Below are 21,321 nucleotides of genomic sequence, written 5' to 3' on the forward strand. Positions count from 1 at the left end.
AAATTTACCGTGTTTGTTATTAGCGCGACGGAATCTCCTACCGAAGGCGACCTTCGGTTGGTCACGTATATCAACAGACAACGGTTTTCACGAACGAGATAAAGACTCGTTATATCATCGCTTTTTTAAACATACGTATAAACACGTTCTGCAAAATTAGCATCGACATCTCTGCTGTCTACGATATTGTTAACAGGACCATACATGGTAATGTGTGACCCCGTCACAACGCAAAACAGAATTCGATATATACGGCAACACGAAGTTTGAAGGGATCCACGACCGAAAAAGGGTCGAAGCGATCACTTGTACGCATCCTATCTTGTTCAGACATTTTTTCTTAATTCTTCAACCGCTCATGAACCTAATGACCAAATCTCGTACCTCGTCTTGCGAATCATCTCGCGAGGCACAACATTATATTAATTAATTATATTAATTAATTATATTAATTAATTAGTAATGACATAATGACAGCGAGAGCATGCGTACAAAAAGCAATGAATGCTGTTAATTGCTCGATCGTTGGATAGTGCGTGTGGGAACCGAGACAGTGTTCTCAGGCCTTGTGGGTTTTCGGATTCAACCTCTGCGTCACGCTGTAGACTACGATCGTGTCCTATTCGTCGACCGGTAAACCTAACGCCTTTAGAGCCGCGTGTGTTTCCGAATACTGACTGCACAAAGACTGTAATTTTTTCGCACTTTCCCATTGTAGGTATGATTATGAAAAGAAGTCATGCAGATGCGCGTTAATGATGCAACGCTTATTGGAGTATCGACACTCAAGCAAGCCCTACACCAACCCGAAATTATCATTCGTAATTGGTAAATGCTTGACTAGTGAAAAAAGTTCACCGTCAATACATGAACGCAAGAAATGGAGACGCTGAAGATCATCCAAGGAAGAGTCGCGAACTACTAACGACTCGAAAAAAGTACGGAAGGAGTCTCACTGATTGTACTTACCACTAAAACGCGGCAGTTCAATCCGAGGTACCACGAAGGTCCATCCAGTCCCGAAAGTGGCAACTTGTTCCGAGGTTATTGAAAGAGACGTTGAGACGGCAGGGGCCAGCAGAACCATAGACTCCTCCAGGTCGGCCACCATCTCGATACAGGCCTCTTCGTGGGTATGGAACTGTTTCTCGACAAAGTACGGGAGCGAGGTCCTTATCCGATGGTACGCTTTGGAAACGAACGTGCTGTTCATAGCTCTTCACTCATATGTTCTGGATCTACTCTAGTCAAACCTTAATCTGCACGTCTGTGCGTTCACTATACGTCGCAAGACTCTGGTGGGACCACATGATACTATCGAAGCGCTCCATCTGACAAGCAATCAAGACAGCGAACGTTTCCCCAACTATGGTGCTTACACTGGATTCCGACACGGTATCAAAATCAGAGTCCAAAAAGTTAGTAAATTCCGGATTAAATGACGAGTCCATAAGGTCTATGGTATCGCTCATATAGACATGGTACTGTTGATCGCCGAAAGACTTGTACGATACATTAATGTATTGTGTGTCACATGTACATGCGCGGATATGCCACAGCAAAATTGAAGCAAACGAATAACTCTATATGTTTGTTTACGCAGCACCGGACGCGGAGCGTCGTGTACCGTAATGCAGCTGATCGAAGCGACGCAGAGTAAGACGATCGTGCATGAGTGTATACTAGACACGATTTTAACCTCCGTGCGATTACGACATTAAGAAAACTGTAACTGTGACGTCTAAAAGCTGCGGGGGAACGCATTTGGTACAGAAGTAGAAGATTTGGTAAGGCTCACGGTACTCAAAATCAAGAAATGCAGAAGAAGTTTATAGGGAGTAATAATATAGATTGTAAAATAGGTTATAATGAAATAGATTGTAATGAAATGAAAATAAAATCTCCTATAAGTAACCCTTTATCGACTATTTGCGACACGAAGTCTGCCCTATGCAACACACAGTCAATAGTTTGGAACATCAAATGCGTTTCAAGCAACTCTTTGTTATTTTGTAATCGAGATAATGCACGAAAGATACATCACGGGTATTGTGAGTGTAATGAGGAAAACGTACAAACTAGAGAAAAGGAGTATCGCGAACGGAACAATAAAGAGATACTGGGCATAGAAAAAAAGTATTATGAACGTAACAAGAAAATTATACAAGAAAGGACAAGAATGCGTTATGATCAGAAACGTTCCCTAATGATACAATGTCTTAGAAATTATTACATAAATCATATAGAGAAGAAACAGATTGCTAATCGTCATTATGAAGTAATGCAGTTTCTTTAAACCTTGAATGCAGAAGACGTACTGCGCATAAGCTTGTAATAAAATGTAAAAATTCTTTCAATCGTGGGAAAGTTTCTAAAGGTTTTAAAGCTTACTTTATTGGCCCTAGTGCCATTCTTATGCAGGATACTGCTGAGAATTATATAACAAGATTACCATGAATATCGATGCTGGAACAGCAGAAGAATGCAGGTTTGAGGCAGAGAAGTTGTTTTATTTGATGTTGTTATGTTAGAAGTAAATATATGTATGATATTAGTAAAATTCTCAATTTATTAAGGAAGAAAGCAAAACTCTACATTACTCAAATATCTATCCCTGCAAATACGGACGTTAATAGTAGATGGAATGTTCTCGGCGGCGAAACTAAACATATGTTTAAATCGAAAGTCTATTTTGTGGACATTTTTTACAACGTTTTAATGACTACAGATCTTATTATAATAGACGAAAATGATCCAGCTGTGAATATTTGACCATCAATAGAAAACGGCAATGAAGGAAAATTAATAAAATTATGGGATTGTAGCAATTTGAGCGAAAAACACTGCGTTATTCTTGTTCAATATCAACGATATCAAATCGGAAAAGCATAATAACACATTTTGGACGTACGTGACTAGTTACTCGAATATTTTACGTGGTCACTCGCATGCTTGTTATATTAAACATAAAATTTGCCATCCACTTCCTCTTGCACTTAATATTTTAGTTCCCCATTTTTAATTAATTGAAAACATTTTCGATTAATCAATTCCTTAATGTACAAAAGAAAATTGGACGTATTAGATAATGCACTCAAAACCTGTGATGTAGAAAAATTAGTACAAATTACACAAGTTGCATGAGAAATGAAGGGGAAATTGATCTAAACCAGGACGCAATACTCTTAAAATTTTCTGTAGCATTTTAATGTTTGACAAAACGATGGTATATGTGTCTTACGATCCACCTCGATTGGTATGTGTGGCTTACGAAAGGTTACTCTGCCAAAAACTATTGACCTTACCAATTTGAGGAAATCTATACAAGGTGGATATTGGAAAGATGTAATGACGCATTTATAGAATAAAGATGCATCAATTAATTATATTTGCCATTACTATCTAGTTTATTTCCGACAAACTCCTTACCGTCACTTTGTATTTCAAATTACCTCTTTGCGGATGACATATCTCCACTATTTCCAACTTTGAATGACTATGAAAGAATGTTAATACGCAGGGCAAAGGAATTTCAGTGTGTGCAAAAATATAGATACGGTTGCAAATAAGAAAACTATACCACGAAAAGAAATGATTTAAAAGTAAGGAGTAAGAACTTCCCATTTACCATTGTCGTTGGAAGAAGCTTCAAAAAGGATATGTCCAACAAATGTTACGATAAATTCTCATCATGAGACATATTCCGCAGAAACATTTTCAGTAGCAGTCATGCAGGCGATAAACATCAGTCGACTTTTCCATTGCCATCGCTCGTTTAGGTTTACCCGAGCAACTAGCTTCTTTCTGCGAAATTCGCCTTCTCATATTATTTTGAAAATTTTAACAATGTACAGACTAATAGGAAAATTTAAATAAATTCTGTTCGATAAAAATAGAAATATCAATAAAAACTGAAAAGATATGAAATTCCGTTCATTGACGGAAAACGAACTTTCTCTGGACTGTGTCTACATCGTAGTGAATCACTTTTATAAAAACTCCCGCATTCTGTTTTATAAATATTTCGATTCTTAGACAATCACTCTTCTCTTTCCTTCAAAAGCCATATTCAAACGCTACCAAGGACCACTCGCGCGTTTGCGTTTCCAGTGGTATTCTTTTCATCAATTGTGTTTAGAATGTCAACATAATCACTCAGATCAAGTAGACTTATGTTTTTGGGGATATTTTTAATGGAACTTTGGACGCATGGAATCTGCGATGTAGGCCAGTTATCATCAGCGGCCCACAACAGCACGTTACGATTGTACATTTATTGTCACATTATTACACATAATCAAATTGTTGATGAATGTTGTAGCGTTGAATAAGTAATTCAATAATAAATAAGTAACCATTTCCTTCATTTCAGGCGGTTGTTCAGCGTTTGGACATTCCTGTTTTGGTGGTCATGGTAAGAGGTTTGATTCCCTTTTACGGGATAATGGACTTCAGAGGAAGCAAGCAATGGCCAATGGTAAAAACGAGAAACTAGAAAGAACCCGTTTAAACAGTGAATTCTCATTTTTGAAACAAAAACTAGATGAATCTAAAAAAGTGGTTCCTCCTCAAATTCAGCGGTCCAAAGACTCTTCACGATATAACCTCTATAGGCTGTATTTTATTATTGGACAATGGGTATATATTCAATTGTTATAATTGTTTCCAAGAAGCAAAAGGAATGGATAAACACAAATATTTAACTGCAAAGTAATAGTGCACGATTTCTAATTTAATATTTGCAACGAATCTTGCAAGGTTTTACTTTTTTAATTATCACCAAATATAATTCATAAATATTACAGTAATACCCTTAAGAGGGTAGATACGCAAAGGGGTAGATAAGCAAAATTAGGCAAAAACGTGGATTTACGCCCTACGTCCTTTCGCCCTTATTTAAGATTTTGAGCTGATAAATGATTCATTCGAAAGAAGAAAGTTCTCAACGGAGCGCAATCAACTCGTGATTTAACGAAATTCTGCTGATATTTAGTAACATGAGTATTAGAGAGTCTTCTAAACGAAATCACAAGTAGGGTGCGCTGCAAGGAATTTTTTTCTTTCGAATGGACTCTTTTCCATCTCAAAATATTCTCACATAACGACGGAAGTCCATGGCTTAGTATTACTTTTCGCTAGGTTATCGATAAAACACAATAAAATACGTGACAAATTTAGTTACGCTTGTTTGAACCAAACAGCACCTAATTAGGAGAGCTATCGATGTAAAATCGGAATTCCCTAAAAAAACCTTAATAAGATAATAACAGGCACGCCACGTATATGTGTTCCCTTGAAAAAACTAGCAAACAGAAACCAATCTCCCAAAAAGCATCAATCATTTAAAAAAAAAAAAGAAAAAAAGAAAACAATTTAAGATATTAAGGCAAACAAGTCTATTCAAATCATAGAAAAACACCAAGCGCAATAATATAATTTTCTACCAAAACGTTGTCAATATTGTACTCCCAACAAATATCACTTATAATCTTATTTCTACCGCTACAATGTGTCTCTCAATAAAGAAATTTTTGACCATAAAAATGAAGCCGTACTGCATAGGATAAAACATGATTTCCGTCTAGCATGTTGCAAGTAGCGTAAAAAATTTTTTTAATGGGAGACACACTGTAGTGGTAGAAGTAAGATTAAAAGTGATATTTGTTAGGAGTACAATATTGGCAACGTAGTGGTAGATTGATTTGTATTGAGCATGGCGTTTTCTTATGATTTCAATGGATTTGTTTGCCCTCGTATCTTAAATTGAATTTTTCAAACGACTCATGCTTTGTGGAAGATTGGTTTCTCGAAGATAGATTTTTCAAGAGAATGTGTATACTTGACATGCTTTTTGTTACATATTCAAGATTTTTCGGGGTAACTTTATAGCTTTGTGTGATATTGAATAAAGGTTTGATTATTGTTAATCAAGCTGATTTTAACCTGAAGGAGAAATGCTGTGCACTTTTTTAAATGAAAGTAACTTATTTAATAATATAATAAATTGTTTAATTTGATTCACGAAGTGCCGCAATATATTTTTGAATGAAAAAAGGATCCAATGTTACTAGTCATCAAAAGAATGGGAATTGAAAAGCTACAAAGTACGCAGTTATCAAGACCTTATTAATTTCGTGAATAGTTAAAACATAAGTACGTGTGGGATATTCGTGCTCGGGAAAAATAAAGCACGGACTTAAAAATCAACAAAGTGGATTTATTTAAGTCGCATAAAAATGTGGGACTTGCAAGACGTGTTGCTCAAGTCAATCCTCAAGTCGAACTCCTCGACAACACGATTCGCTTTTTCCTTCACCCTGGACGACCAGGTCAAATTTCTAAAAAGGACGTACTGGTGGGTGTAATGGTACCCCTTAGCGACAACGCGAAGTTGGAAAAACCCGACGCTTCGCAGGCTCTCGAAAATACCGTTCGAAGGTCGATCGCCAAAGGTCATAAAACATCTGTTTGGCAAATGTGACCATTGCCTGCGACGATGCACAAATTTTTCCGCTACGCTGTCCACAGGTACCCCCACATACGTTTTTCTTTGTCTTATGTGTAAATGGATTAAGCATCGATTTATGTTAAAGTAGTACATACACAGAAACATTGAAAGTTTACAACTGGTTCACAATGGAAATGTGACTATTATTACCATGAAAGCAACACATAACGTGTTTAATATTATCACTATCCTCTTTAAGTCTATACACAAGTAGGAAGAAGAGCGACTCTTACTATGTACTGACGCCCGCAGAGGATAATTAACATCAATACCGAAAATTATTGACAATATTATCGATCGTTTACTATCGACATTAAATAAATGTGGAGTAAATATTAATGAAATTTTGATTTTTAAGATCCAAACATGGAGTACTGATAATCTGCCGTGTCAGGTGTCTGTCCCACAATGTATGATTGCGCTTGAGCCTTTACGCGACGGTCAACTGGGACATCCAGCCCTAGTAGAAGAAAATCTTGAAAATTAGCTGTTAAAAGTGTCATTTTTCTGGATCGCATCACGAGATTTCAACATACATTGACTTTGATAAAACTGCACTTAATCGAAAGATTGACATTCTACTGCGATAGGGAGTTGCTAATCCCAAGACATTCACAACTAAAATTTCTATACGCAAAACTCCACTAACCGCGTACTGCTACACGGGCTACGTTTCGCATATAGTAATAGCCATTAAAATTGCACTAGCTTGCAGGTGCCAATTCAATGAAATGTGAGGAGTCCTTTGAGGAAAAACGAACTTTCTTTATGCCACGTCTGAATCGTAAAGACTCACCCTTTTTAAAAGTTCCCGTATTCTGATTTCTAAATATTTCTGTTTCTAGAAAATCATTCCTTTCTTTAATTTAAAGGCCACATCCAAATGCAGCCGCAGACTGATCACGCGTTTGTTGTTTTCAGTAGCATTCTTCACATCAGTTAAATTAGGACATCAATATAATTACATTTAAATATAGAATTAAGTGAATCAAAATACATCGAGTCGATCAACAAATGTTGGTATAACAGATGTCCTTGTTAGTAATAATCTTTGACATACAAACACTCAGCAAAAAAATTAAGGAGTCACCTCTATGAAGACGTAAAGTGAGGCCAAATTCAAATAGTCTTAACTTTAGCAAAAACGGTCATATTGATAATATTAAAAAATCGATTAAAAGCGCGAAATCTTTACTTTCGCACACCGTTTTCAAATTTTATATTTGTCATTTTGTGACAAACTTATAGCGATATAAACGGCAGTTTGAACTTTTTTTTAAAATTTTGACAAACTTTTTAATACTTCATAGGGCACAAAAAATTTTCTAAGCATTTTTGTTGTCAACCATCTCTATCATGGAGTAAACTACCCCTAATCGTTTAAATGCACATTTAAGACATGAAACCTGTAAGAAGATTCTTACAATCTTTAAGAAACGTTGGATTTTATACTAATAAATTATTGCATGATAACAGATTATTAGTTCTATTACCTCCAACTCTTACTGAGGGGTGCACCACCTCTGATTGGTGAACTTGTGACGTTGCACATAGCGCCGTTACCGGATTCAGTGCATTTCGTGAAATTAATGATAAGAAGTCGGGAGCGTACGGCTCCCTTGCGGAACACGTGCCGAGAGACGCCTGCTGGAGGAAGATATCGTCGATTTGAATCGCTGCTAATTTCGGGTGCCTTTGTGCTGAGCGCGCACGACGTTTCAGGGCCGTAGAAGACACCTGAGGGACCTCGAGGTCTTCTCCGTCCCTCGGCTGTGCAGTTTCCGGATTCATGCGCCGTATCAACACCGGATGCTACAAGGGCCCTCCACCTCCGGAGTTGAGGGACTTGCTGCTTCCGCGGAGGACCAAAAGAGCCAAATGAAAATCTGCCAACTACGAGCCAAGGGATGGTCCCACGGTGTTGCCCATCTACAGTAGCTCAAGAGGAAGGCGAGAGTGGAGGCGAGCCCGGAGATCGTTGTCCAGGCGGCAGGAGCCATAGGAAGTCCTGGGTAAGTCTCCACGATGCCGAGGAAATGCGGATCGTCGCTGGAGAGGAGCGGCCTGCCCCGAGGGCCCCTCTCCTCGCATACGTGTCTGGACCATAGCATGTAAGCCAAGGGGCTGTAACGCTTGCGCGGGGGAGGGACGTGCCACTAATTGGGCGGTCGCATGCGCGCGTGCCGAACGTCGTCAGTCGTTGCCGTTGCCGATACGTTGACGGATTGACAGGCGAATTGACAGGCGAATTGACATCAGCGTAATTAGGGTAAGCTGCACCGATTACCTTGGTCTTAATTATCGGGCACGGAGTGCCGTTAGTGCTAGGCGCCAATTGGGTTTTCTCCAGGGCGTCTTCGAAATCGTGATATTGTGTAAATCGTCTTTATTGTTACCGCTTTATTCCAGTATTATTATGACCGACACAATTTTGTAACTGGCGAGTCCGCGCGTGCTAATATTCTTAGGGCGCGTGTGCGTTTGCTACTACCGACCACCTGAAATATCTTCCGTTACCGTGCCGTCTGCACGGTCTAGGTAAGGCTTCGGAATTAACTGCTTTTTTCGGCCGATTTTCGAAGACGACGCCTCCTTGCTCCCTGGCACGTCACTTCTCTCCGTGGCAGCCCTAGTGTTCGGAAGGCCTCAGGCGCGTGCCACAAAAATCGCGCATGGCGCATTTGGGCGACGACACTTAATCAATAGATTTCCACATCACCTATGAGGTACTATTGTTGATGCGTTTTTGTTTTGTCAGTGGTATCCCCTGACGCGCGATTCTTGTGGTACGCGCCTGAGGCTTTCCGAGCACTAGGGCCGCTGTGGAGAGAAGTGACGTGCGAGGGAGAAAGGAGGCGTCGCCTTCGAAAATCGGCCGAAAAGAGCAGTTAATTCCGAAGCCTGGTCTAGGTAATTTTATAACAAACACCTGTGGAAGATACTCGTCGTTTCATCATTGCGTTGCCGTGAAAGCTAGATTCCTCCGCGCGTCCGGTCCACGACCTATTTCTCTCTCCCTCCGAGCTAGTCAAGGTTTTCCGCCGTACCTGCGTTGCAAGGCTCGCGTATCGTTGCCGATTTTTACTGTAGTTGGCACGAAAGTGCCTGACGCCCATCCGGACGATTGTCTTTTTGTCAAGCGATTTGCAGGGCGGATAAGGCGAAGCTATCAGGCGTCCTGCCTCGGACTCACGGCAGTTCGACGGAGGAAAAGCTTTCCCAATCCAGCTGATAAGAGTAATTAGCCTGATAAACTACATTTGTTTTACTAGGAACCGATCAAATTCAAGTAAAGATTTTTTCTTGAAAATCGAGTTCCGCATAAGTACTTCACTAATAAAAATAGTATTATTGAAGAAAATTATATTAAATTGTTAAAAACGTAAGTTGAAGTTAAAATATTGTAATAAATAAAAAAATGTGAAAAAGTCAAGTGACTGTGAAATGACACTTATGTTGTGCCCCGCGAGGTGATTCGCAGGATGAGGTACGGGATTTGGTCTTTGGGTTCGTGAGCGGTTAAATGATCAAAATTCACCAGGTGATTTCAGCAAATTTTCGTTAATTGAAAAAAGTGTTTGGACGGTTAAAGAGCGTACAAGTTGTCATTTCAACCTTTCGTCGTTTGTTGTCGTCTTCGAACTTCTCGATTCCGCCTATACCGAATTCTGTTTTCACGTGACTGTCGGGTCACACATTACCATTGTAATGGACCTTTTGGTGATGGTTATAAATAAATTCCACGTTCTAATATATACTACAGTTTAATACATATTTTTGAAATGCACACCGTTCGGTTGTTACTAAATGTCTGCAAAACTCTCTAAGAGCAGGAAAATCCTGACTTGGAATGGGTCTTAAAGTAGGGAAAAGGAATACGCTGGCCTGCCCGAAGGGCGAGGCTTTTGAACTTAATTTATGACCCTTTGGTGAAAGTGAGTCCTTCTAACGCAAAGTTTCAAGGAAACTGCATTTGAAACTAAAATATACAGGGTGTCCCACTTAAGGTGGCGGAGCCGAAAAGGGGAGATTCCTGGGGTGATTCTAAACACCCTTTTCCTTTGCAAAAATGTTCTCTGAAGCTTTGTTAACGAGTTATTAACGAAAAACATCGACCAATCAGAAAGCGCGGATAGCGCGCGCTCGGCCGTTCAGTGACAGGGCACAAGCTACGCGTAGTGTTTTCTACTCGCTGTGCTCGAATCTTATACAAGAAACTCAAGATCTCTATGTTATTGCCCAATTTCTCTTAAACTACTAGATGGAAAATTATGAAAAAAATCAGGGACACGTCAGCTATTCCAACACATATTATGGAATTTTTTCAAATTTTTAAATTAAATATCTAAGTTGTAAAAAATAAAAATCGAGGAAGAAGAATATGAAAATGCCGATTTAGTAAAGTAATGATATAGTAAGATAATAACAAACAATGTTTCCGTAATTCCTACAGATTGTACATTATTTTACTGGGTATCATAACATTGAAAATTGTACAAAAATACTTATTCCATAAGGAATGAACGAAAGTTGGACGTATTAGTTGCTGCAATCGGTAAAAAGTACGGACACATCAGTTTTCATTTTTTTAATTATGGCGCACCGAATAATAATTAATAATAATAATTATTATTATCGGTAAAACTTACCCATTCGGAGAAGAATTCACTTGCTACTTGTACACTTGTTCCACCGGGTCACTGCACCGATCCCGGTCGTTGGGGGATGATGCTGAGGTAGCGCTGATCGCAGGTATCCAAGCCTACAAGAAGACACCTTGCATTTACAACACTTCGCGGTCACTAACACTGATCACTTCACCAAACGAGCACTTGACCTTTTAATGACCGACAACCGACTATTTTGAAACGTTCTGCGGCATTCCGTAAATAAAAACACGGTGTTACACAGTTCTGCGGCGAAATTACGATCGATACTGACGATTTTTTCCGAAGTCTCTTTCCTCGTGCCCTCGCATCCTTCCAGCGCGACTTCTCGGGGTGTAGTTTCGTCGAAATAATCGAATTTGATTTGATAGTTGACACCAACGAGGTTGGATCTTCCTCGGTTACTTTTTTTTAATGGAGGTGGTAGTCTCCTCTTTGGATCGAAAATGTCACAATCAAATTCATGGGGAAAAGCAAAGGCATATCGGATTAGAGTAGGAGACGGCAACGAGTGTCTCGCAGATGTGGCCGTTTATGATCACAGGTATTGGCCTGCAAGTTCAGCGGTACACCGAAGCCGAAGGTCGGGAGGGTTGTGTCGCGCTTGCCGTTCAAGTCCTTTCGATGCATTCGGACGGATGAAATATGGAACTGCTCGTCGTAAAAGTAGTAATTGGGGAACGTTTCTGGACGTTACTCATTTGGTCAACGGATGTCTCGCACAGATAGACAAACTTGTCGATGAAAGAAAAATACATCGAACTCTCTCGAAAATTCCACATTTCTGTCGAATTGTTTGACAAGCATGGTGGATTCGGTTACATAATTCTTCTAAATCATTTATGGGCGAGGAATACACTAGGCTTTTTAAATATCTCCATAAAAAAAAGTCCAAAGGGTTTAAATCGGGGGATCGAGGAGGCCATGCAACTGGTCCACCACGTCCAATCCACCTTTGACCGAACACCATGTTTAAGTGGTCTCTCACATTACGCAAAAAATGAGGTGGTGCCTCATCATGCATGTACCACATCGATAATCTTTCTGCCAAAGATATATCATCCAAGTTCTGAGGTAATGTATTCAACAAGAAGTTGAAATAAGCAGCACCTGAAAGCCGATTTGGGAGTATTACAGGACCAATAAGGCGATCTCCTACAATGCCCATCCAAACATTTAACGAGAAACGGTGGTGATGATTTGTTTGAATAAATGCATGAGGATTCTCTTCCGTCCATACGTGATTATTATGGAAATTTGTAATTCCATTTCGCGTAAATGCAGTTTCATCAGTAAATAAAATGCAAGATACGAAATTCGGATTCAGAGCACATTTTGTGAGTAGCCACTGTGAAAATTCTGTTCTTGCCTGATAGTCCGGTAGAGTGAGGGCTTGTACCCGTTGGATATGGTATGGATAGAGTAACTGCTCATGAAGCGTCCTCCAGACCAAAGTAGTACCGATTCCTGTGGCACCGGATATTCTTCTTACGCTGGTTTCGGGATTTTCTTCTACAATCCTTAAAATACGATTCTCCGTATTGGTTGTCGATACAGATCTAGGTCTGCCAGAGTTTCGATGGCAAGGTATAAGTGAGCCTGTTTCACAAAGAGGTTGGTGAAGTTTTTGAAACAGCATGTGAGAGGGAACCCTTCGATTAGGAAATTTTTCCGCGTATAGACGTCGTGCAGATAAAGCACTTCCATTAGCACGGCCATACATAAAATGCATATCTGCCATTTCTTCATTCAAATAATACGCTGACATTTTCACGATACTTTGTAACTGTGTAATATTTACAATCGCCGATTCACAACTGACTGATTCATAATGAAGTCTACTGTCGGCACTTGAATAAGAACATTCAGAACGCGGTTTGTAAACACTAAAGTAAACATCGCATGCGATAGAAGCAAGTAAATCAATCATGATACTAGCAAACAAAAATGTTTATATCTCAGAAACGGTTGACCTTTCGACCTATATTTACTAAAGCTTTTTTACTCAGTACAATGTATCCTATATACCATATAAATATTGAATGGTTTTTTTGAACACCCTGTATAAAGTATCAGATATTTTACTTAACTTAAAAATAGCTATATCTAAATTATCTAAATTTACATTTGGAAGTATTGCTTGCTTAAAATCTAATGTAACGCTTAAATTTATTTTATCCTTAGTACAACAATCATCCTTAATTATATCGAAAGAAGGTAGAATTGGCATAAAAGAACTTTTAAAAGAACTTTGCGCAAGTAACATAGTTGACAATGTATACGTTTTGTATTCAGATGCTAATTCAAAGATGCCTATGTCTGAAAGTATAACATCAAATGGTTGTAATTGCGATTGATAAGTTAACGTAAGCTCAATTTTCTTTGGTAAAATATAGATCCATTGATTTCCATTTGCTAATCTGTACCAGGCATCACTCGAAATTTGAGTAGCACGCATATCACAGGATTTTGGTATATCCATGGATGAAATTAGTAAATCAGTTTCACATATTGCCCTAGTATGAGTGGTATAAATTGGTGTAATCAGTTTACAGATATAGTTTTCAGGTGTTAACTTACAATAATTTAAATTATCTAAAGTAACATATTGAGTTTTTAATTGTGAAATTGCTAGATACTTTACACTAGGCTGAATAAAAATATATGGTTCATTTTGTAATTTTACTGACAATAGTAGAAGATTATAAAGCTGAAATATAACTTCAGTTACTAATGGAATTTCCATACTAATTATGAGTTTACTGTCTATATTATAGACTTCCACTGTAGCCAAATGTAAAATTTTATTCACCTTATCTACTGTAAGTTCATATGGATAATGAACTCCTAGAGGAAGTAATTTTACAGTTTTCTTTAATTCATTAATAACCTGAACAGGGATAATAATTGCTAGATGTAAAACATTTTGTTTTGCAAACAAATTACCGTTTATTAAATCAGAGATTTCTTCATTAAGTATATTCGCTATTGCATTTAACGTAAGAAAATGTTGATTTATTTGCTCTTTAATTTCAAACTGATCTATTTTCTTGTTTATATCCCTTGTATGATTATTTAGTAATTTAAAATTATCATTAAAGGTTTATATGGATTTGTACAGATTAGTAATCGTATTATGGAAATTTATGATAGTTGTTTGAACTATTTGAATTTGCGATTTGAAAAGTTCGGTTAATTCTTCCTCATTTCCTTGAACATTATTGATAATATTATTGTAATATTCTGCATTATTATTAATCAACATTCCAGCGATTGTTTTGAAAAAAGTACCAATTGAATTTAGAGGGTTACGTTTTACTCGATTATGATTTACTAAATTCTTTAGGTACTGAACCTTTATTTTAATTTCCCATAGTAAATGTTGCAAAATTTTCTCACTAATATTGTAAAATGTCACGTGACTGATTAAAACGCCCCTAATACAAACATTTTGTGTTTTAGAAAAAAGTATATCAATTAATTCTATTCTTTCAATTACATAAAACATATCAATATACGTTACAAGTTTCCAAATAGTGTCATAGAATTTAAGCTCTTGAACATTATCGTAACATATACTGGAATGGTGTAGTTCTATATGTTGTGCCCCGCGTGGTGACTTCGCAGGGCGAGGGACGGGATATGGCCTTAGGGTTCGCGAGCGGTTAAAGGATTAGAATTCACCGGATGATTTCAACAAACCTCCGTTTATTGAACAGAAGTACTGAACAGTTCGGAAGGTTACAGTGATCGCTTCGACCAGCTCTCGGCCGTGGCTTTTCTCGAACTCCTCGATTTCCGACTCTCTCGAGTTCTGTTCGGCGTTTTTTGGTGAGGTCGCACATTACCATATATGGTTCTGTTAGTAACAATGTTGAGGTGTCGATGCTGAGTTAGCGGAACGTGCTTAGCGGAACGTGCTTAGCGGAACGCGGTGTCTTTCTAGAGCGTTCTCGGGTGACGCAATTATGTTACTCAGATGGGCGTTGTCTGGCACAACATATAACATTCAGCACTATTCGAAATGACATACCTGTAACAATTTATTAGAATTTCTTAGTTTAATGCAACTATTGTGGAATGAGCGTGTTTTAAACGATCAGTATGAACTAAGATTTGTTTGCACTTTACTTGAATAGTAACATTTACAGGAGAATTTATCCTAACTATTTTGTAAGGTCCTTTATAATTCGGAGTACGTTCTTTAGATTTATTTTTTGATATTTGTTCCGTTTTTAAATAAACTTGATCTCCTACTTTAAATTCAACGTTCCTACTTCTCTTATCATAATATTCCTTATTCTTTTTTTTTGAACTTAATATGTTACTTCTCGCAATCTCACACGACTTTGGAAATTTTAACTGTAAATTATCAAGGTAATCGTCATAAGTATATCAAAATTATGTTCCTTAGTAATTGAATAAGGTAAATTAGGCTTATGTCCGAAAACTAACTCATAAGGAGAAAAGTTCGTAGTTGAATGTATGGTCGTATTAAAGGAAAACATTGCATAATCCAACCAGTCATCCCAATAAGTCTAATCAGAATGTATATAATGTTTTAGATAATCAATAAGTATAGCATGACTCCTTTCAAGCGCCCCACTAGTTTGAGGATGATAAGCAGTGGTTTGAATCTGTTTCATTTTGAATGACTTAGCAACGTTTTTTAACAAATTAGACGTAAAATCCTTGCCTTGATCTGTTAATATTGAATCAAAAACACCAAATGTGCAAATAAATTTTGAAGCTAAGATTTCCGAAATAGTGATAGCCTCATTATTAGGTATTGCATATTCCTGAGAATATTTGGTAAGGTCGTCCTGTAAAGTTAAGATAAACTTATTTCCATTTTCAGTAGTAGGTAATGGACCAACAATATCTAATGCAATTTTCTCAAAAGCATTACTAGACGTTGTTTTGATTTGCATTGGTTTACGATTCTTTTTACGAACAAGTTTATTTGTTTGGCAAGATGTACAGGTTTTTATGAATTCAGCTATATCTGCTTTCATTCTAGGCCATTTATAATTTTGCATAATGCGTTTATACGTTCGATGAAAACCTGAATGTTCACCAGACGAAGAACTATGATTTTCTTTCAAAATTTCAGAGACTTGCTCAAGAGTTGGTTCTAAAATATTTCCAAAACATATTTTAACAGTAATATCAGTTTCATTAAATATATATCTGAGTATTACTCTTACTTTTTCTCAGCGAAATTTATCAAATTCAGTACCTAATCGCGGCATGCTAACAGATTTCTGATTATTTCGTCGTAAAAAATCTTTTAATATTACCAGTACCTTAAATAAATCCTCATAACCGGCTTGATCCCAAAAATTATCTTTTACAATAAGATAATACATGTTTTTATTCTTATTTGGAATAGTTCAAACTTCGTGTAAATGAGGATTTTGACTTTGTAACTCATTAATATAAATAAAATGAGTCTTAAATTGTAACAATTGTGACATGGCACAAGTGCCAGTCACAAAGCTGAGCTCTCCCCGGGGTAAGAGGGACTTTTAGTGCGCACCATCGGGAATCTAACGCGTTACCAACATCTCTTTTACGCTCAAGATACCATGGCTATCTCGGCGGACTAGATGCAAGCATTGACAAGAGACAGGGGCCAGACAACAACGGAGCCACCAATACAGTCTTTTGTGGAGGATCTTCTTAATCAGAGAGCGTCCAGTGTACCAGCTGCTTCAGAGTCACTTCACCTGGCGAGTGACGCGACGCCTAATTTGGGAGGCTGTCGTGGCCCATCGAGCCAACTCAACGAGGATGCGTGACGGGAGGGCTGCACCACAGTTGTACGAGCACGCACCAATGGATGGGAATCAGCCGACGCGCGTGAGGTTGGCCACCTCGCCCCGCGTTCCGGGGAAAAGTCCTAACCGGAGAGGCGCAGGGGCATTGCTACGGGAGCCATCTCGTGGGCAGATGATGGCATCAGACCCTGGAAGTACAGCGTCTAAGACTGCATCTCGGATCTTCGCCGCAAGAAGAGTTCCAGGGGGACTCAAGGAGTCCCTGCCAATCAACGATCGTCATTCGAACGGCGCCAATAATTATTGGTCGCGACGTCGCGACACGAGCGAGCCAATCGGGGCACGGTGGGGGAAGCGTCGCGTGCCGAGATCTTGCCGTACGTAGCGATCTCGGCCTTCTTCTTGTACGGGACGCTGACTGGGTCGCAGGTGGTAAGTCTTCCCGCATTGTTCTCCCCGGTTGACTCGGAATAGCTCAGTTCGAACGCGAAATTTCGAGAGGGAACAGGGAGCCCGCGGCTTAGCGGCGTAATGGCGAACGGTTGTCACGTGGGGAAATATCTTTGGCTTGCTGGTGTCGAACCTTTGTAAAAGCAGCCACGCTGGCGGATCTCTTACGCGTGCCGAACGTGTGTTTCAGCCTTGTCATCGCTCGAAAACCATTGTTACACGATCGCTGTGGCGGGAAACGGGTCATTGCCCGCGACCACGTATCCCGGGACTGCGCGTGTAATAATCTCGACAAGTACTTGTACGTTTCTCGCTAGAATATATTCCTTCTTACATCAGAAAACCGTGTTTTGACTGGCGTTCTCGCTGTAAGAACCCAAAATCCTAGACACGTTCCTCACCCTACCCCTGAAAGAACCTCGCCCCTCTCCGCGCAAAGAGCTAGCATGGGCCGCGATTCGGAAAACGGGAGACGCGTTCCATGCTAGTATCGCAAGATACCTGGCGCCCACGGAAGAATCAAGGCATGGGACACATAGTGGCCTGATCCTGCACGCCCGTCCTAGCCTGAATACGGCTTAGCGGGATGATCACGTCGCACAATATACCATGATTCATATCCAAGTCCCCAGAGATACGTATCACATAATTCTCTATAGAAGAAAACAAAGAATCTTTATACTCAGTAATTTTATTATAAGTTAATATTGTGTTCTGTACTTTATCTAAGAAATTGGTATAGGATAAATTAGTTGCATTTATATCATGGATAGTAAAACATTGAGTAATATATTTATACGACTTAAAGCGTCCGCATTTGAATTCAACTTGCCAGGTTTATATTCAATTTGCTAATCATACTCCTCTAACATAAGACGCCACCGTAACAATCGAGATGCAGGATCTTTTAAACTAAATACCCAAGTTAAAAGACAATGCTCAGTAATTATTCTAAATTTCCTTCCAAAAATATATGAGCGAAAATGTTTCACGACCCATACTATTCCCGATAATTCACGTTCAACAGTAGAATAATTCGATTTAGCTCAATTTACAGTTCTGCTAGTATAAGCTATTGATAAGTCTTGTTTATCATATTGTTGCAATAATACTGCTCATATAGCAAAATTGTTAGCATCCGTCGTTAAAATGAACCACTTAGAAAAATCGGGGTACCGTAAGATGGGTTGAGAAATAAGTTTTGACTTTAAAAGTCCAAAAGAATTTTGCTGTTCACTTGTCCACAAATACGGTACATTTTTTTTTAATAATGATGTTAATGGCATTGTAATTTTGCTGGAATTCTCAATAAATCTCCGGTAATAACTGGCTAAACCTAAAAATGACTTTATTTCCCGTACTGATTTAGGAACTGGGTGATTTTCAATAATTTTGATTTTGTTAGAATCTAGTTTCACTCCTGTTTCACAAATGAGATGACCAAGATACATCATCTCACGATGTAAAAATTCGTATTTATCCACTTGAATCTTTAAATTATGTTCCGAAAGTCTTTGAAATACTTCTTTAAGTTTTTTAGAATGAGTTTTTAATGAATCAACGTATATAACTATATCATCTAAATAAACGAGACAACGTAATCCTTGTATGCGGATTAATACAGAATTCATTAACCTTTGAAAAGTTACAGGGGCATTCTTCAACCCGAATGGCATACGATTAAGTTGATAATTTCCTTTAAGAGTAGGAAAAGCTGTTTTCTCTGCATCTTCTTCATGCATTTTGATCTGGTGAAAACCCGATGGTTTCCTAATTGGTCTAATATGTTTGAGATGTTAGCAAGAGGGAAAGCGTCCCCTTTTGTAACATCATTTAGTTTTCAATAATCTACCACGACTCTCCACTTCACTTTGTCCGACGCGTCTATTTTCTCAAGAACCACCCAAATAGCAGAATTCCATGGAGAATTTGAAGGCTTGATTATATTATCTTTTAACATTTTATTAATTTGTTTACACTGTTCAACACGGGTCTGATTTTGTAAACGTGAATAAACATTTCTTATAGATTTCGACGTGCTGATTACGAATCTGCAAACCGTTTTTTTTCCAGAACGTACAGTTTTTGAAAAAATCAATTTTGAAAAAAATGACAAATTCTCAACTTTGGGATTTTTTTCTGCTTTTACCGTAGTAGTTATTTAGTTGCTCTTTGCACGAAATGATTCTGTGGACTCTCCTGAATAAAATAATATAAATAGTTATTAGATTATAAACATCGAAATAGGTTTAAATAACAATTAAAGTGAAAAGGACACCCAAAACGCACCCATTTTTGCTGATATTTTTCACTTTATTTCACAAAGTAAGGATCTAGGAGAAAATTTGACTATATCACGCGATAGAGCAAACCTTTCTACTAAGGAAAGCATCAAGCGAATGTCCAAAATTATTCTTGATTTTAATATAGAAATAAAATAGTTTGGCGAAACGCGCGGCGGAGACAGTGGTACTCAATGACGTCAATGCGCACAGGGACCGCTGAAGGGAAGGCGGTAGGAGAAGCGTCCTCCGCGCGCGCCGCTGTCATTGAGTACCACTGTCTCCGCCGCGCGTTTCGCCAAACTATTTTATTTCTATATTGAAAACAAAAATAATTTTGAACATTCGCCTGATGCTTTCCTTAGTAGAAAGGTTTGCTCTATCGCGTGATATAGTCAAATTTTCTCCTAGACCCTTACTTTGTGAAATAAAGTGAAAAATATCAGCAAAAATGGGTGCGTTTTGGGTGTCCTTTTCACTTTAATTGTTATTTAAACCTATTTCGATGTTTATAATCTAATAACTATTTATATTATTTTATTCCGGAGAGTCCACAGAATCATTTCGTGCAAAGAGCAACTAAATAGCTACTACGGTAAAAGCAAAAAAAAATCCCAAAGTTGAGAATTTGTCATTTTTTTCAAAATTGATTTTTTCAAAAACTGTACGTTCTGGAAAAAAACGGTTTGCAGATTCGTAATCAGCACGTCGAAATCTATAAGAAATGTTTATTCACGTTTACAAAATCGAAAAAAAGTAAAAATTTGTCGAACAGTGTTATTTACCTCTTCCTTATGTATTTCTGGATAACAATAAGTCTTCGCGACAATTGGAATTTGAATAGCTATTGGAATCTTATGCACAGCAGTATCCGTACAACTTAAATTCCCTACAAATATCTAAAATTGAGTCCTTCTCTTCCTCAATTAAACGCTCCAAACGAAGGTTCGTAAATAAATTTTGCAACTGTTCAGATCTAAAGTCAATGAATGGTTCTGAATTTATATTAATATCATAATCTAAGTTTAACATATATAGAACGTTACTATCCAAACCCTTTAATTTTACTTTTGGTTTAATGATTTTCTTATCTGTTAGAATCGCTTAAAATAAGTGATCTAACGGAGGTCCAGATAAGGTGAGAGTGAGGGTATAAGAAAGAAACAGGTACACAAATTCAATTTTTATTCATATTATCAATTTGGGGGCTCCTTGGTCCTCGGCGGCTCCTGGGCTGGCGCTGGAGCGGAGGGCCTTGGAGGTGGTGGCGACGCCGGCTTGATTCCTTCAGCGACGTTGGCGTCTGAAAAAAAGAAACGCGGCGGAACCGCAGCGGTAAGCGAGAGTGTAAATCAAGCTGTACCGAAGATTCCCGACTCCAGGCTTCGCTCACGAGCCTATGTGGAGGGAATAGCAATACCTTGCCTGTAACACGAAGGTAATGCAGTGGACTGTATTATCGACTCTTCTTCTGGTGCGAAGAAGAAGTCGATCAGCGCGGGGCTGGAGAGGAGGGGGGACCTCTTCTCTTCACCTTGCACCTGTGCTGCCAGACTGAGGACGCAAATCTTGAGAATTACCCCCTCCACTACGCATACTAACGCACGGGCCACGTATCCGTGAGCTCGGCACTT

The 21,321-nt window shown here is 38.5% G+C and overlaps 1 protein-coding gene across 1 annotated transcript in view; it reads left to right on the forward strand.

Moving 5' to 3' along the window:
• The window catches only part of LOC143177140 (uncharacterized), a 75,747-nt gene that overhangs the window by 31,363 nt on the left and 23,063 nt on the right, over positions 1-21,321 (forward strand). The window contains exon 2 of the mRNA XM_076374942.1: positions 4,373-4,638. Coding sequence (XP_076231057.1) covers positions 4,373-4,638 — 266 coding nt within the window. The remainder of the gene's footprint in view (positions 1-4,372; positions 4,639-21,321) is intronic.

This window comes from Calliopsis andreniformis, chromosome 3 (assembly GCF_051401765.1).
Source record: "Calliopsis andreniformis isolate RMS-2024a chromosome 3, iyCalAndr_principal, whole genome shotgun sequence".
Classification (NCBI taxonomy): domain Eukaryota; kingdom Metazoa; phylum Arthropoda; class Insecta; order Hymenoptera; family Andrenidae; genus Calliopsis; species Calliopsis andreniformis.